General features: G+C 42.2%; 1 protein-coding gene across 3 annotated transcripts in view; it reads right to left on the bottom strand.

Annotated features, from left to right (window-relative positions):
- rtn3 (reticulon 3) overlaps nucleotides 1-19535 on the bottom strand; it is a 34201-nt gene that overhangs the window by 11351 nt on the left and 3315 nt on the right. The window contains exons 2-4 of one of the 3 annotated variants that reach the window (XM_019273526.2): nucleotides 16627-16674; nucleotides 8769-11390; nucleotides 2040-2247 (exon numbers count right to left, since the gene is read on the bottom strand). In XM_019273526.2, the coding sequence (XP_019129071.2) occupies nucleotides 2040-2247; nucleotides 8769-11390; nucleotides 16627-16674 (2878 nt within the window). The remainder of the gene's footprint in view (nucleotides 1-2039; nucleotides 2248-8768; nucleotides 11391-16626; nucleotides 16675-19535) is intronic. The other 2 variants (XM_019273527.2, XM_019273528.2) reach the window with 2 other exon arrangements.

The raw sequence follows: 19535 nt of genomic DNA, 5'->3' as shown, positions 1-19535 counted from the left end.
TTGTTGTCTCAGGTACGACAAACTCAAAACTGACTTCCTGCATGTTTTCCTGTTGTCTTGATAAAAACTTGAAAGCAACACCTCAGTCTGACACGACTCTATTATACTGATAGAATTAGTGTTGTAGTAATGTACACTACCATTACAGCAAAGGTAATTCCTCCCACACTCATTATTTATCGTTTGTTTGTGATGCCACAGATTTGATTTGTCTGTGAGTATTTGCTTTAATTTGAGATTCTACAGTAAAAATGTTCCATTATACTGATAAATATGGAAGCCTTTTGTTGTTTTCATGCTATAATCTCAAGTTAATGAATTCATTACTGAATTTTTGAGAAAATGTGATTTGTTAAAAGAAAGAGATGATCAACCCAATTAATAATCACAAGGAAACAAACTGTCCTCTTAAGATCTGGAGTGCCATGCATAGATGTTGTCTTGACAACTGTAATTGAACATAAAATTATCATGAGAAAAATAAGCTTTGTTATAATAAAATAGTTGACATGTGATTTGATCTGACATATCAGCATTAAAAAATAATAAATGCAAGCACAGCTGTCAGTGCTGAAATGGTTTGTTGGATTCAGCATCTGTGAGGATTTACAGCACTTCTGTTTTTTTATGATTCTAACTGATCATATTTGAAGTGTTTACCTTGAACTATGGGAGTTTAAGATAGACATCTGTCTGTATTCAATGAACTACATCACTAATGAAATTGAAAATTAAATCATATTTAGTTGTAGCTGTAACTTGTAAATAGTCGTGACTGAATCAAGAAAAATGACAACACAGCTTCCAAAGCGTTGTATTTCTTGAGGGTTCCAGCTGTTCTAAGTTACAATTGTGCCTTTTATTATGCAACTACTATGTCAACTTTCTTCTCTTCAGTTTCTGAACGATTTGGCTTACAGGCTTAATGAGCTATGAGGAAGATTTAGTGTTGTGTCATGAACTCTATGAAACATTCCCTTCGGCTCCAACTTCACCATAAAAATTGTTCTATAAATAGGCAAAGGTTACATCGGGCAGTGCCATTCCTGCCCTCTAACATTCTCAAACTTAGGTCTGTAAAGCTGCGTGTCGTTTTATGGTTTAAAACATGTGGCAGAGCGGGGCAACAGCATGGCTCAGTGCATGGCAATAATTACATCTCAATTAATAATTTATCCTGCTTACATTATTCCAGTGGACACGTGGGCTGTATCACATGAGTTTTGTTCTGGGTGCTGCAGGCTCTGGAGGAGCACGTGAGAACATCCCATAACATTTAGCGACTCGGCTAGCATTTCAAGTATGAATTCACCTGCTATCACTTTACAGCCTGCCAGGCTGTTCCTGCATTCTTCTGTCTACATTAAAGTCTGTGTAAAGTAAAAATAAATGTGTGTTCTGAGTTTGTCAGACCAAAGAAGAAAGTGTTACTAACCACCCAGCCAAATTTAAATTAATAAAAATAGACAGTTTATGAAATTTGGTGTCATAATCAGGTAAAAATGAATTCTCAGCTCCAGGACTGTGGGGGCGTGGCCACTGAACATGCGGAAGCCACGCCCACTCATGAGAGCAGTCAAGCAGCCATTTTGAAGCGACTGAAACGTGTCAGATGAGTTCAGAAAATGACATGACGAACTTTGAAACACTCTGAGCTGGGATGAATTCATCTCTATCTCTCTGCTAGGTGTGCTCAGGGTGACCTCAGTGTGTCATCGAGCCACCCTTTAAGGACAGCCCACAAAATCCTGGACTGAAAACTGGTGAAAAACTGTTTGAACCTCTAACTCCACATTTTTAGAAATATACATAAAGTCACATTTTCTGCAACTATTTTCCAACATATTCAATGTATTTAGAAAGAAATCTCAGAATTGCCTTTCCACCGACTTTAACTCCGATAAAATGTGAATCGACTTGAGGCCTTCGTAACCGATCACTCATGTGATAAGACTTAGGCAGACTTAAGAGAAGTCCTCCCAAACAAGGATGTGTCAAAGTGAAGCAGTATTAAGTGTCTGGAGAGGATCTGGTCTTACTTGAAGGGGTGTCCGTCGCTGGACTTCTGCACGGCCTGGACGACAGACTTGTAGATGCGGAAGGTGATGGTGACACAGAGCAGGGCGAGCAGCAGGTAGGACACCACACTGATGACACTGAAGGCTGCCAGGGACAGAAGCAGCAACATAGACAGACCGAACACCACACCCGACTTCTTGGGGTCTCGCCAGTGGATCAGATCCTTAACTGCAGAGAGGTGGAAGGAAGGAGAGGGTTAGACCGATACTGGTCTGCTCACAGCTGGCCTACAATGGAACATCATTCTAATATCAAGTCAGTTTTATAAACCTGTTTCAAATAATGGCCTGGTCCTCTCTGCAGCAGAGATTAATACAGGCCCCAGCCGCTACGTGAGAATTCATCGTGTTGAGGCACTAACTACCAGTACAGATTGTTTGCAACTGGTTGATTTAACAGAATATTTTTGCCATTGGCCTTGTAAAACATGAATATCCACCTTAAATCTTCGGTGGCATCTGCAGTTGAAAATAACTGAGGGGGTTGCTGTGGCTGCGTGTTTCTTGTTTGTATGCATGTCCTATGAGGAGTCGTGCATGCAGAAGTGATCGCCTCTATACAAGGTGGTTATGTAATGCTGGAACGGGTTGGCACTCTACAAACTGCCACTCCTTCCCTCTGCGTGGGGAAAAAAGGGGGGATTTAAAAAAAAGGCCTTGTGTGGAGTGGTGGAGAGACCACGTGGTCTGATGCCTCAGGGACAGTTCAGGCCTCAGCGCTCCAGCTTCTTTAATGGGAACACACGTTATATAGGACCTACACACACACACACACACACACACACACACAGTTTAAAAACGTCTGCCATAGTTTGCTTTTTCGTAGGACGCTAACTTCTAAAAGACCTATGTGGTTTCAGAAAGCTAGAGCCCTCACAGCTCTACTCTGCCCGCAGCTCAAGTCTTTGGCCACATGGAATGCAGAGGGAATTTTAAAACTTTCAGATGTTTTCATGTTCCTGCCTGTGTCAGAGATACCTTGTGTAAAATATGCAAATGTGCTCTACCAGAACACCTCATGATATGATGCAGTCCAACACAGCACCACAACTGAGCCTCAAGACTGTCCACATTATTCAATAAACTGCAATCAAATGGTGGACTGCTTGAATTCTGCCATTAATGCATCACCTGCAGTTGGTAGATGCTTCAGCTTTATTATCTGTAATGGACATCTTTGTACTTACTCCTGTCTATCAACGGGTTCCTTCAACATCGTTTCAAAAGCTGTTCAGTGTCAAGCAACATCATCTGCTCTTTATATGGGCTGATGGTGCTATGTTTGAATAGGTTTCCATTCCCCCCTTCCATATTTTTCAGATGTTATGGCCCAGTGACACCAGCATTAACAACAGCTACATTTCAGACTGAAAGAGACTTATCAGTTTTTCTCTATTAAAAGATTGTTTTAATCATGTGAGTGGGCCACATTCATAAAGAATAACTGACTCCAACTGAACTGAAGACACTTGTTAAGGACTACGAAGAACCACAAACTTTTGTAAAATATTGTTTATACACAAAGTATGACTTTGGAAGTTAATCAATATATTGATAATTTATCCCCGTATGATTAGTTTTGTTTGCACATATGTAGTGTATACATATTGTTTTTGTTCTGCTGACCAAGAGCGATCTTAACTATTCAGTTTAATTAGCACCAAATCATAATAATGTCATTATCTCATGAGACTTTTCATACAGACAGGTCTAGACTGTACTCTTTATAATATTATTTAAAGAGACTCAACAACTCACACAATGAGCAAGCACTTGGCGACAGTAGCAAGGAAAAACTTTGTTTAAGAAGCAGAACCTAGTTCATGGTGGACAACAAAAAGAGACAGCAAAGACAATCAGGCAGTTATGCGATGGAGTTAGAGATAAAATATTTGTCTTGAATAAATTGCTGTAAATCATTTTGTAATTCCTGACAGAGCTAGCTTGGAGTGCCATTTCCAGCTCGGTTAAGTGTTAGGACCACTTACAATAGTCCTACTAGCCCTGTGGTCAGTACATCACGAGGTTTCAAGGACGAGCAAATGCGTACTCTCTACACTGTGAACGATAGTTCAGCTGAACTCACTCAATGCACTCAACAATATATGACAATAATCAAAACTCATGTATTAGTGCAGCTACTTTCTGGCACCATATTAAATGTGGGCAAATATGATCTGATGTAGTGTGTCTGACACCTTTACAATAGACCTTTTTTCCCAGTAGCCACTTTGACATGTAATAGTAGGGTCAGCAGGTGTTACCAATGATACTAATTAGAGTTCTGTTCCATTTAGTTCAGTAGAGACTTTCCAGTGAACCAACATGCAGCACCCTGACTCTGCTTGACTTGAATGAAATGGAACCTTAATTAGTATCATTGTGTTTATCAAATCAAATTATTTGTATAGCCCAAAGTCACAAATTTATCGACTAGCTCATGTCAAAATGGCTGCTGGGAAAAGGTCTATTAGCAGCAGTTACTGTGTTTAGATAAACTGATAGTGCTCTGCATGCCAAGAGCTGAACCTGTTTACGAGAATGTGAGAGGACAGCAGCAGCAGCACTGCTGTGGGGTTTAGACAAGAAACACAGACAGAGCTCTATTGTTCCTGGTTCTGTCTGTTGAACCTGCAAAGTGACATTAGAACTGCAGGACAATACAGTTTTTCACCTGTCATGAGTTGAACCACATCCGGTCAAAGTGGATTCATGAAAAACATTTCACCAAAACAGCACAGCGGCTGAGCTGGAAACAAAGTTAACTTCCCTCCGGAGATGTAATGTTTTCATGCGACAGTAACAATGAGTGGGGTTTCCTCGCCCTGCACTGCAGGGGTGTGTTCATCCTCCCAGCATGCTTTGCTGCCGGTACCCACAGGGAGGCAGCCAGAGCTCGACAGCCCTCGTTCATTATCTCTCTCTGTCCCTATCTCTCTCACCCTCGCTCCACTCTGCTGAGGTCCCAGTGGCTGCTTAGGTGCAGTGGCCTGCTTTCAATGTTCAATGTGCTGCTCTTAAAGACACACACACACACACACACACACACACACACACACACACACACACACACACACACACACACACTCTTATACGTGACAATTCAAAGTGAGAAGTATAAAAGGTGTTCAAAAACCCCTTCCAGGAATTATTAAAATAGACATGAGAACTTTAGTCTACTGGTTATGATTCTGAAACACTGCAGCAGAAACACAAACTTTCCTTCTGTAAGTGTTGCATATGTCAAAAGTGTGTGCCTGCAGTGAATACATCCATAGGCGTGCCTTGTGTCATCTGTTATTGTGTCTGTCTGGGCACAGTCATGCTGCACATAACATTCAGAATTAGGACCAATGTCCCCTCTGAACTGGTAGGTGACCCACAAAACATGATCCATTAATCACACCAAATATCCTGTCAATAAATGTTCCACTGGTCTGGTGAAATACAGACAATGAAAGCAGTCCAATCAATTAGTCAATCAACAGAAGATGAATCAGCAAAAGTCCAATCCTTCTCTGGTTACAGTTTCTCCAATGTTAGAATTTTGGTAATATAATAAAGTTCATATCTTTGGGTTTTGGAAGCATTTCAAGACGTACACTTTATAATATTATTTTACAACAACAATGCCCACCATGAGCAATCACTTGGTAACAGTAGCAAGGAAAAACTTCCTTCAAGAGGCAGAAACAACATGGACTCTGGGAACTTTTGATGGTAATAATTGACAATTTTATGAAATTTAAAAATAATTATAGTAATCAAATGACAGAATATTCAGATGATTAATCATCTGAATATAATATAATTATTGTTAATTTCAGACCCCATTTAGCCATTTAGAGGCCTGTGTGAGTTTTTTTCTTTTATTAAGACAACAGTTAGTATAACAAAATCATCATAGAGGATGCAGCATGAGCATTTTTTCTGGAACATGGAGACAATGGAAGCTAACCATGATACATTATGAGCAGTGCAAACTATAACTGTTCAATAAGATTTTATTTTACAAACCATGCTTCATCTTTTATGTGACCTCATTAAATCCTGATTGCCTCCAACTAAAAACAGGCTAATAACGTAACAAACAAGACGTTACAGGTCCAAGTCAGACAGTGGTACGGTTTGATTCAAGTATTTACACATGCCTTTCTGCCACCTTGCGAATGTTCACACAGAGGATTAAGACAAATCTGAACACAAATGAACTGCTTGATTTAAACTAATCTTCAAAGCCTTCACAACAAGTCTGGTCTTAAAACTCGGCCACAAAGAACAGTAGAGAATCATTTTCGACTGCCACCATGTGGATTAGGTGGTGTCTAATAGGTATAAGTTTTGAAAAAGTTTTGGAAAAGTGAGTGGGGAGGGTGGTATTACAGCAAGTGTCAAGCATATCCAGTATGACAACAGGCACACCAGCTGAAACAAACTCACCTAGCCAAATGTACCCCGCCTAATAACCTACTGAGTTGTGGAGCAGCACTGCAGAGAAACACTAAAATAGCACAAGCCTGTGGCTGGAGGGGGAGGATTCAACAACACAGGCTCATCTACAGAACACGACACAAAACAGAGCTTTCTCTTCAACATCAAGTCGTTAATATCACAATTAGGAAACAATTACATTATGTGCACTGCTAACAAGCTTCACAGAACTGACATAGCAGCTTTAAGATAAAGCTCAACTGACTGACAAACTGACTGACATTTCCACTCTGTCTGTTCTGCACACGCTCCTCTAGTTTCTGGTTGCTAGATCTCCAGCACTCTAACCAAGAGAGTTGGCACACCAGAGGACAAAGTATTCAACACATGTAGACATACCACTGACTGTGTCAGGATAACTGTCTGCATACCAGCCTCTGTGCATATGTGTGGGGAATGGAGATCATGTTTGCACGGGAAGGGGAGGGGGGGGGCACTGCAGAACGGGCTGCTGTAGCTCCTGAAAAATAACACCTTCCACTTCTTTGCCCTTGCTCTGATCAACTTTTATTGAAGAGTATACAAAATAATCATGGAAATAAGCTGTAATGCATAGAAACAGGCTGGTTTATAGCACCTCTTGCTTTTACAGGAAAAATGATAGCTGAACCTGGATGAAGAGCGGAGGATTGCTCAAAGACCTGACAGCAAAGTCATTCTCCAAGATGGCATCTAGCCTGAAACCGAAGTATGAATCGCGGCACCAAAATAATTTGCACCTTGGTGGCCTTAGCATAAGCAATTATTTTGTATCACTTGGTTTTTTGTGCCATGCCTCGTCATCATGACATGGACTTCACGGAGTGTGCTGTGGAAAGTTGCATCAAGGCAGAAACCTGACCCTGGGGATTGACTGTAACCCGTGACTTCCAAGCTTCTTGCAAGCCAACACTTGGGCACCATATTTAAACCCCCACCCTCTCTGTCAGTGGACCACTGTCGAGCTATAAAGGACAGAGGGCAGGAGAGGGTCAAAAGCACATATGGAGTGGGGATCACTACACCGTATGCAGCTTATACAATGTCCATATAGCAGACTACACTGTGGTTTGGCTACTATAATCTCTGACAACTGCAGGATCTACAGCTTTAGTATACTGACAAGCCCCTATGGCTTTGGATTGTAGTTCAATGGATATGTAACCCACTACTTGATACAAGCTCCCCCTCAAGAATGTGATTGGGGGTGGGCAATACCTTATTCAATAACATCAACATTATCAACATCACAACTTTAAAATGCCATTTGGCAATGATAATACTGATGATCATCTCAATTGACAAACAACCAGACTTCATTAAATTCTAAGTGGTTTAGTTAAAAAAAGAAAAGAAAAAGTGTGTGTGTGACTAGTAACGGTTAACTCTGCTCAACTAAAGTTCTTTTGATCGACAGCTCAACAACTTGGTCTGCAAATATTGTCAGCAAATGTTTGTTTAAAACAGAAGCATAGCTAAAATATATAAATAAGTAGAAGTAAATCACTGTACTTCTACGTATTTAGAGTGGCTTCTAATCTGACTCTCCAATGGATAAACCATTGTATCTTGATAATGTGGCTTTGGCTTGGTTGGGTGCACCATCAAAAGCAAAAAGCACATCGAAAAACTCACTAGCATTCTGTAATAGGACGAATGCACTGCCTGTGAAGTCTTAGCAACAGACAATAATGCACTGGAAATGATGTTTCAAAACTCACATTGTGCTAAGCACAACTAATTAATAAAGTGCATGTGTACTCAGGTGAGGAAACAAGATCTGAACCTTTGAACCATGTCTTGCAAGCTTACTTCCTTCACCTTTTTCGCATGTACAACCAAAAGCAAGAACAAGAATACCTTCAAAAGGGATACTGTATGAAAGTATGCGTGTGGCCTTTAAGACTATGCATAAACACCTGAATTTAGCCAAAGCCATATGCTCTCTGAGTACAACTTTGTGCCATGTTGACAGGTCAGAAGAAGTGGCTACTATATATTAAAGTGTAAACTACAGTTCACAGACCAAAATAAGGAGATGTCTGGGAAAAAAGTTCTGTCTAGAATTACCAAATTAAATCTTTTTTCCCCCTCCATAAAGCCTATTCCTACATGTAATGTAAACATAGAAGCAATTCAGAGCAGACCCAAACAAGGTGCCTCTGAGGTGACTGCGTGAGGTTAGCAGGCCTACTGCCAAGAAGGAAAAAGGTGTGTTACCTGATAAGTGGGTTAGTATTGCTGTCAAGACATGCTCAGCAAGATGATAAGCTTCAGCCACCCATTCGTCGATGGCTTCTACCTCTTTGGAATACGTGCTGTCAAACACAAGGTTGGTTTGGGAACATGGAGGAGTAGGAACTGAGGTAAATGAAGACTGTTGTATAGAGGCTGCATTGGGGTTAGCATTGTCCTGGTCGCGAGACACCACTTCTTCCTCCTCTTCTTGACTGCTACCCAGCTCTTTGAGAGCACTGATGGTAAGCTGCTCTTGTTCAAGATCCATCACCATGGTTGGAGGGGACTGGGAGGTAGGCAAACCAGTTTTGCAGAGCTCGTTCTTGGAGGTAATGCCTTGGTGTGCATTGTCAAGTTCTTCATCCTGCTTTGATTTCAGGCACTCTCGCATGAACTCCACAAAGCTATCTGTAGGCTCAGAAACTGAGCTGTCAGTGTGACTGCTGTCTGGGCTGCTTGTTGTAACAGGTACTTTAGTGTCCTGCTGGATCTTTGAGTCAATTTTGCTTTCTGGGCGGGAGCTGCTATTTGCCATATTATCTGTAACAATGTTGGTGGTCGTTTTTTTATTGAAATCTTGTTCATTGGTGCCGCTTAGTGTCTCACTTTGGAAAGAGGAATAGGGGTCTTGAGGATAATCTCGCTTGGGGAAGGCTTCATCATCATTCACTGAAGTGAAATCTTCCATAGTTTGACTGTCCTGGGGATCATTTTGTGTAGTACATGCGTTCAGTGTTTCGACACGGATATGAGAAGGATCAGAAAGAAACCGCTCCTTAGCATTGTTTAGCCCTTTGTCATCAATGTCATCCAAGGGACAGGATGCATCATAATCATAATCAAATGATTGTCTGTCATAGATATCGTCTTGCATAAAGCCGGTTTTAGAAATGGGCCCTCCTTCCATATAAACATCTTTTGCAGCCGTGTTGCTCTTTTCATCCACACTGGATTGGGTGTAATGAGTGGGTTGCATGAGTGAAAGATCCGTCTTGCAAGGTTTGACCAGGATATCTTGTGCTTCGTCTGACCACTCGTCGTCGTTGTCTGGGAAGTCCACTTCTTCATTTGTGACGATGAAAGGGGAGGGTTCATCATTGACTTTACTGGAAGAGGTCTGCGATGTTTCATATTGTGCTTGGGTAAAATCAGAGGCCAAGTCTTTTGAATCAGTTTGGTTGGGTAGGGCCTCTGGTTTTGATGCTGATTCCTGATGGACTGTTTCAGGAAGAGATTTGAGCATGCTGTGTTTAGGAGAGTATTCCGCATCAGAGTCAACAGGAGAGGATGGAGGAGAGTAGCCTTCCATGAATTCAGTCTCCAAGGGGCGTGTCTTGGGTGGTTCATCTTCCTCTCCTTCAACCTCCATTTCCATCTCCTCTTCACTGTAATTTGGCTCATCAGTTTCAATAACATTGATTGTTGGAACCTGCATTAACTTTCTCTCAGACCTTGGTGGAGGAGTCACTTTTTCCTCATCGGGAAGAATCTGAGCTGCAGGAGCAGGGGGAGAGGTAGGATCATTTGAAATGGCTGAGCCAGAAGATGGAGGAGGAACAGAGACACCATCTTCAATGACAGTATCATCCGACTCTCCTGAGCTGTCTGCTTCACTTGCCTCCGGGGGCTCCAGATCTCCACTCCAAGTGGACTTCTTTTCATCAGGTACATTCTGTTTAACATCTGTGTCAACTGGTGGGAAGACAGTAGGAGATGGGGAGCCAAAGCCTGCAGGAGGTGCAGGTGAAGTTGGAAGCACTGAATTAAGATTTGATGGAGGCTGGACACCTGATTTCTCCTGCTGATCCCACATATAGGCTGTTGGCAAGAAGCTCAGGTCAAACTCAGACTCTTCCTCAACACTTGGCTGTTTCTGTGCATTACTGAACTCATCCTTCAGTTCTGACGCTTCAACAGGAGTATCCATGAAAGCATCAGGGACACCAGCAAAGGCCGCAGGAGCATCAGGTATAACTATGTCAGTCTCCTTCTCTGCCTTTGGTGAAACATTATCTGATGTTGGGGTACCTTTAATTAAATCTACAGCATCAAAGTCTGGCACTGGAGGTAAATGAGCCTTCATCCATTCTTCTGTTTCTTCGAATTCATTCACTTGTCTTAAATCTCCAAGTACTTCAAAGGGAGATTCTGGTGACTCCTGATCAGCAGAACCTCCTCTTTTCGTCATGGTTGGCGCAACTTTCTCAGTGGGAGATTTTTGGGTTTCAATAGGATGTTTTGAGAATTCAGTGGGACATTTTGGTGTCTCAGTGGTACATTTTGGGGTCTCGGTGGGAGATTTTGATGTCTCAATGGGACATTTTGGGGTCTCAGTGGGAGATTTCTCATGGTGGCGGTCTCTGAAATGAGACAAACCTCCTTCACTTCTAAAATCGGGTTCCTTCTTTTTGGCAGCAAGTGCTTCCAGTGCTTTTATTCGTTCCGAAACAGGTGATGTCTTTATCGGTGAATCTGGTTGTCCATCTGGCGGCCCTGCTTCACTCCCGTAATTACCAGGGGTGAATGAGCCAGGTTGAGAAGGAAAGCGAAGAGATGTCGCTACACCTTCACAGGGCTTGTCGGAGCCCAGGACCACTCTTTTGTCTGCATCGCCATGCATGAAGAATGACAGCGAAGAGAAAAAAGGAGGGGAGGTCATATAAATCACAGACACTAAACTCCCATGCACTTCTAATAATATTCAGCGAGGCCTTAAAGTCGCAGCCCAAGCATTCATGCACTGCATCATGGAAATGTATGGCAGATTCATATAATGGATGGGATCTTCATCTTCTGCATGCTGCTCTTAACTACTTTACTACTACTTTTATCAGGCAGCACTTAATATGGAACATAAATTATCTAAAAGTTTAAATAAAGCAGCAAAACAAATTAAATCTGTGTGGGTATGGTGACTGCATGTCAGTTGTAATTTGTATAGCAAGTCTTATGGCTTGCTATAACCTTGAAAGCAGTTTCTTTTTGATAGTGTTTGTCTGACTGCTTGTTTGTGAACAGTGAAAACTCAGTGTGAACAGAATTGATTAATGCATTCTTCGGTCACTGCTACATTTGAAACACATGCACCTGAATATAGTGATTGTGTATGACCATGTTTGATGTTTCATCTTTCCCAAAAAGAATCAAGTCAAGTCAAACATATAACCATCTCAACCATTCTTCTTTTAGTTTCATGGAATCTGAGCTTTGGCTAAAGCCTAGAGTTGTTCCGATTCCGATACCAGTATCGGAAATTGCTCCGATACTGCCGGAAATGCTGGCATCGGTATCAGCGACTACTGGAGTCCAGGCACCGATCCGATACCACGTAATTAATTAAATTCGTAATCTATTTACTGGTTAGCTCTGTTAAGCTCTGGCACAGTTCTTCGCCACTCTTAAAACAGTAGTGCTGTGCTGCAACCTGCAGCCTGCTGTTTGACTAGGGTGAGTTGATCATGTGACACAGACACACACGTGTGTCAGAGCCGGTTGATGCAAGGCTTGGAGCTAAGCTAACTAGCTGCTTACTAGCACTAGCATATCATGTCGGCGGTGTGGCAGTATTTCACGCTGGATGCTCCCACCAGTAACGCGCATGTTCAGACATGGACAGGCCAACCGGCAACCGGTGCTGGGGGAGTGCAGTGGTGGGGGGCTGAGAGGAGCTGAGGTGGGTTGCCGTGGGCGTGTCTATACCTGCTGAATGCTCTCTCTCTCTAATCATCGGATACAAATCAAATTAAACTTCTTCGTGTCACTATTTTGCAGCGTAAATAGCGGTCAAAGACTAAGATTTAGAAGCTGGTACATGAAATAAACAAAGTGGGAACACACAAACAGGTAGATTATCAGAGTTTAGTCCATGAATCTACCTGGATAGTCTGGATAGGCTAAAAGAATGCAACATGCAACAGATCTGCAGCACTATGGTATCGTTATGTCTAGGCGGGATTCTGACTTAGAGGCGTTCAGTCATAATCCCACAGATGGTAGCTTCGCACCATTGGCTCCTCAGACAAGCTCATACACCAAATGTCTGAACCTGTGGTTCCTCTCGTACTGAATGCATTTTTTTAATTATTCCTAGATTTATTTAGTCAAATTGCATTTGCACTACTGCTGTTTATACTATTATATACTTTATGCTGTTCTATTTAAAAATAAATGGCTTAAATTTGCTGTCTTTATTCATTTTTTACAAAGGGTTTAACCTGAGCCAGGCCTTAACCTGTCCTTAACATTAAACATACTGGTATTGGATCGGTACTCTGTATCGGCCGATACCCACAGCATACAGTATCGGAATCGGTATTGGGAGGGAAAAAATGGTATCGGAACTTCTCTACTAAAGCCCCCAATCTTTTTTTGGTTATGTGTGTAAAGGTGTGTTCCATTTTCTAGGAAACTGATTGCATAACTACTTCCATACAATATTCCTTTCATGGAAAAGCCCACGTCAATTTTATAAGACGCACACTACTGTGTGCTGCTTGTGACTATACAAAACACTTCAACAGAGAACCATGCAATGACACAAAACTTAAGTAAAAACAGGGATGAGATGAGAGGCACCTCAAAAAACAAGCCAAAGGTCAGAAACATAAAAGTTGCCTGTACTAATGAATTAGAATTAATTTAAAAGATTTTTTGTAAAATTGTATAACGAGTAGCTTAGCTGCAATGACTTTTTGTCATAGATATCCATACAAAACAAATGACTAACACTATAAAGACAATTTCTTAAGCATCCTGTAAGTTCCCAACAGTATCAGGCTGGTTTGTTGCATAAAGCTTCTGGTTTGGTTGAGTTTAGTTATATTCTATATTGTCTATGTGATTTATCTTCTAGAAATGTGTTTTTGCAGTAGGAAGAGCGAAGAAGACAAAGCACGGGTAATGCGTTGCATTAGCCTGGCAAACTAATAATCAATAATGAATCATACAGGTCAAGTTCAGGTCTCAAATTTGGCAGTATCAGTCGGGTTTAGTCAGGTCCGGTCCTAAACACGCAGGTATGGATACCCATGCAGAACGCGAATGTGGACTGCTGAGATAAGCAACACCCACTGGCTGCAATTCTGCTGTCTCTCACTGTACAGAGCTGTACTGCTCCATTACAAAACGACCAGCAAACAAGGTCTGACCTAACCAACAAGCTACATGCCAACAATAGACACATTTGATACAGTTTGGCTGCGCAAGAAATTAGCCAAGTGCAGAGTGCTGCTCAATAGCATTTAGCTTCCCCAGCAGTACTTTGAACAAAAGCTGTGTGCCTTTTATTGCAAGATCATTGTTGAACATTGAACATGTGGTCAGTTATTTGCTAAAGAAATGCACATTTGTTAACTGCTTATTACAACATCATCAAAATAATGTAATGTTCTAATACAAAACCTGCCAAGAGTTAGATAATACTGCTGTCCCCCTGTTGGTTAATTCGTCATTTAAACAGCACCATTTCTTCAGCAACAGAGTTAAAGCTTTTACCGTCACTATGATGGCAAGACCCCCCACCCAAGCCATGTGGCCCCACAGCTATCCTGGAGGCCACAGAGATCTAAAGATGTTTGAAGCAACTGTTCCAACAATCACATGATTACACAGCACCAACAATCTCCTATGTCATTTTCAACACCCAAGCCATCATGACAGGGAATTGGCAGCTATATTAGGAAATTAACATCAGCTGCCCAGCACAGCCTGAGCATGCCAACCTATCAATGACCATCATTCAACTTTTATTCAGCAAGCGCTTAAAAAGTTCAAGTGAACCTTGAGACGTTAACTGTGTTGTGAGCATGATCCCATGACCCCACCCCTCCTCCCCTCTGCCCTGACACTGTATAGACACAGACTTTTCCACTGATGCCCAAATGACTGGTCCACTTTGTCTTGGATGGGACTGCCACCTCCCCTGCACCACAATACAATGCCTTGTTCAAACTAGGCCACATGAATGGACTTTTCCATCTCGCCAACAGTGTTGTAGTCCTTTGGCTCCATACTAGTAAACAAATTCCAAAACAGCTAGTGCTCTGAAAATATATCCACTGATGTGGCAGAGCTGGGGCTACTTGATTTGAACCTCCGTGGACTTCGAGACACTATAACTCAGTGACTCCATGTACATGGGTTAGATAAAGCTGTCAACAACTCTGATTTGTAATAGGCCACTAATCATGTATCATCTGCCAGATTAGGTCTCGGTGCCTTCCATGTCTGATTTATGTGATCAGTGACTATATATGAAGGGCATGATGGGCCTGACAATCATTTGTTACAATTAGCAAAATACATTTTTGACCTTGGGTTGCAACAAAAGCTCAGAAAAGAACAGGAGCTGAGATTACTGTGTCACAAATCCTATCCTGTATCCTGTCTTCAACAATAAATGTATTCACATTGAAACTGCAGGCATTGATTTTCTCGTGAAACACTGTAGTGCATAAGCTAAGTCGGGTATCCTTGCTGAGAAGTAGATGAGTCAGTAAGAGTTCAAATTCCACAGGGTGGAGTCAGGTCCTGTCAATGCTCATTTAGAGTGAATAGTTTAGATGCTTGTGACATAAGTATGTAATGGTAACTTGTAGCTCATGAGATCATCTACCCTAATTTTTATCTATCCTAAAACTATTTAACAAACACTACTTGGACAGTATTGGCTACCATGTGTTCACACAAGTATAGACCTCTAACACTGATCAAAGTCACAGCACATATAGAATCTGAACAAAAAGCAGAACTGCTCAAAGAAAACCTACTTTTTAATGCTTAAGCAGGGATGTGAGACATGCACAAAGCCTACGAAGCTAGAAGCAGATAGTGGGGTGGAGGGCGAGTGAGCAGCCACAGGCAATGGTAGGCCCACGCTGCTGGGCGGTGGATGATATCTCCAGTGCCACTCATCCTCCAGGGCCCAGTTGCTACTGGAGCTGAGGGGGGGGGAGTTTGAATACTAGGGCAGCAGGAAGGTAGGACCACCCCTCCGGGACACCAACCTGATCCATTTTTAGGTTTATGCTCTTGTGCGCACAATGTGAACTTGAACTTCTCTGCTTTCTTAAAATAAGGTGGCAATCTTGGGATTATCTTGAACCTACAGTGAGTGCTGCTGACCTAAATAATGCTCGCTAGCAGGCGGTAAAGACTGAAATGGATCATTGTGAGCAGCTGCAGAGACGAGGTTTATGCAGGTCTAATTCTTGGTGTCTGTAAAGATACTGGAGATGGAATCTGAAAGGGACTGGTTTTGAGTCATACCGACTACTGGCGATTTGTGCCAATCTGATCAATCACCTCCACTGAGGGACACGTAAAAATCTGTATAAGGTCTGTTGGCTATGCGCAGCTGCATTTCCTGCAGACCTAACAATACACTAACAATGAAACCTGTCAATAGGTCAAGATGGTTATTTACAGCATTAGCTAGAAAGGTTTCATCTCAAGTTGCAGTGGGGGTTGGGGCGGGGAAGAAAACTACCAATGTCATATGTCATTGAAAACAAGAGTAGCTATGCTGTTTGGATAACTTACAATTAGTGAGGCAACTGACGGTCAGCAGCATTGGAAACAGATGGAATAGCATGACAAGGTTTGGCCGGGGGGGGGGTAAAGATCGGGCTTGCTGGGGAAAGGAAGAGCTGGGGGTTAGGAGTGGTATTCACTATGTTGTTGGTTTTCTTTGCAGGTTTGTTCTATTTTTATTGGACTCTTGTGAGCAGGAGAGGGGCACTAGAAAGAGGGATGAAGTAGAGCAGTACAGCAGCAGGCCAGCAAGAGAGTACAGGACAGAGGGAGAGAGCAGGCGAGCAGCGTAAGAGAACCATACACTTGCCTTGAGGAGACTGAATGAGAGATACAGGCGAAGAGGAAAGAAAGGAATCTGAAAAAATAAAGGACAGAAGAATGATCATCCTAGAAGAAGCAGTAACCAACTCTAACCACTGTACCCATCCAGATAAAGACATTAGAATGAAGAGAAAACAAGATTTGACTTATCCAGCCTTAACAACTCTACATGCTATACAAAAACTCCTTCAAATACAGACCAGGAAATAGCAATATTAACAGAGATGGCCCATGCATATGTTGTCATGGTTTACTTCAGGAAACCTACCATAACTTTAACACATGCACTTATATTTGCTACACAGGCAAGACAAAAGGCACTTCTCACTTTGCTTTAGTGTTGCTTTGAGCAAATTAAAGCGCTTCCTACAACCTTAACCTTCCTTAGTTTATGTTCTACAACATAGAAAGATATTTCAGACAACAGTTTGTCCGTTGCCAGCTCCATAAACTGTTCTCCCAGTTTGGCGTGGAAGAGCTTCACTGGCCTGGACACCGCCCTGACGTCAACCCCCCATCTAACACCTGTGGGATGAACTGGAACACTGACTGTGAGCCAGGTCGTCACCCCAACATCACTGAGGCTCTTGTGACTGAAAGAGAGCGAATCCCAACAGCCAGGTTCAACATTTAAACTGAAACCAGAGTAATGGAGGCTGGAACGTTAGGATCTGCGTTACGTCTGTGGTGTAATGGCAAATATTTCTATTTTCTGTTTGCTGACATTACATCCTGCCTTCAGAATAGTCTCCATCAAGTTAAGAGTTCACATTGCATTCTCCTTTGTCATCAGACAGCCTGGGAACGCCAGGAGAGAAATGTAAGGACTGAAGATGTGAGAGTTTCAGGTTTACCAAGGGAGGTGTGGCGTCTCCCTTCATGGAGTTTGTATGGGCTGGGCAGGTTGGGGTTGGTGTGCCCTTGTGGTGCAGCATTCCTTGTGTCAGATTCATACGATTGTTAGCATCTCAGAGCACCACACCTTCAGTTTTTAACAATGCATGCTCTAAATCTCAACTGGTATTTCCACGTTTGTCAGAGGTAAATTGGTGAGAGCAGGCTGCAAAAAGAAAAAAAGCCGCTCAAATAAATTCCCAAAAATAAAATTAAAAATATGATCACTCACATCCAATTCAAATGCATGCAGAAATGTAAGAAATTAAACATGGCATCAGATCATGTGAAGAATTTTAGAATCACACTTTCACTACTGATGCAACTGCACATACGTCTCATGTCTATATCAGGTTATGTCACAATAAAGGCTGTTGTAATGGGAACAGGTGTTTTCTGTTGGAATCTGCCTGATGTTAAACTATGGAAATAAACCCAAATACACTCCAACACACAAATCGAAAGAGCAGATAAAAGTGTGAAAGTGAATATATGAATGAAATGACAGAACAGATTAGAAAGGAGTATAGCTGTCCAACTATGCAGCCAGAACAGGAGTACAAAGAAGCTGTTAGATTAGTCTGCTTTACAAAATATTTGAATAAACACTGTATCCAGAGTCCACCTACAGATAGTTTATAGTATTTTAACATGTTAAATATTTGGCTTTGTCTGTAGATGTTGATCAGATTATATGTGACAGGTTGTGTACACACCCTAACCAAACCTGAACCTGAAAATGATTGTTGAATTTCAGCTAATGAGCTGTTGAAATGTCAGAAATGCACCATCTGAAGGTTTTTTGGAGGCCTCGAACAAGCTGAAAACACAAGTTAGCATGTTAGCAAACAGTTTGCAATCCCAGATGACGTGACGCTTTAGTAGAATTCCAATGTTGCTGTTTCTAGACTAAGTATGAGTATATTCATTCTCCTTTAAGCTCTGGCTTCTACCAACTCCTGCTAGATGCTCCACTTTCTTCAGCTGGTGACCGCCAGCTTGTGTCTGGCTGCCGATTGGTGCTTGACGAGAGGCGTGTATTCAGTTTACAAGAGCTTTCTTGGCTGCTGGAAACAAGGCAGGGGAGATATCAGAGTATGTGTGCCATACAAGCAAAGATGACGAGCTAGAAGGGGTCTAAAGTCTCTGTAGAGCTGAGGGGTGGGCTGCAGAGTTGATCCCCTTTCATACGCACACCACGGCATCTATAGTTACTATAGAAAATATTGATTAATGGAGCTTTAAGCTATGTCCAGTTACAGAAATGATCAGTTTGAAGTCAGACTGCTCTCATTAGGCTACACTCCAAACACCACAGTAAAAGCTGTCAGCGGCAGACATGAGTTGGAACTGCCACTGTGGCCCAGAGGGTTCTTTGGCTTGTCTCTTAGTGGAATTGATGGTGCAAGGCGGGTCTGCTGCAATGCCTGCTAGCAACACTCTGGTGCTCCAGCTATCCCGTGCAGTCCACCCCTGAGGGCTATCTGATTGCCTCTGTGACCTCAGTGATATGGTCCGCTCCAGCAGGGAGTGGAGGGAGGAGGCTGCCTTGGCAAGACGAGTGCCAAGAGAGAGAGAGAGAGAGAGATAGAGAGAGAGGGAGGCGGATAGAACTCGGTGTTCCTTGAAGCTTTGCAAGTGTGTTTCGCTTTAAACTGGTTAACAGTGAGCCCCCATCTTGATCAATGCATGGAAAGCATGTTTAAAACCAGAGTCCACTGAACCACATGTATGACAATCATACGAGAACTTCAAAAGACAAAGAAAATCCCCCTGCATGTAACATGTTCTAATTAGATTGCAGGTTTAAGAAGGCAAAGCTAAGTAGCTAATGCTAGCTTTACCAAAATATTATGCAAGACATTATAGAAGCAGAGGAGAACCCAGTTTTCTTCAGAGACAGTGAGGTGTGGTGTGATGCTGCAGCGATCTACAGTAACGTTAAACTGCTCATATTAGAACATTCCTCTGCTGCAACATGAGCAGGAACTACAGTTATCA

This window comes from Larimichthys crocea, chromosome XI (assembly GCF_000972845.2).
Source record: "Larimichthys crocea isolate SSNF chromosome XI, L_crocea_2.0, whole genome shotgun sequence".
In the NCBI taxonomy this organism is placed as follows: domain Eukaryota; kingdom Metazoa; phylum Chordata; class Actinopteri; family Sciaenidae; genus Larimichthys; species Larimichthys crocea.
The sequence above is the reverse complement of the archived record's forward strand: the minus strand, read 5'-3'. Positions and strand labels throughout refer to the sequence as shown.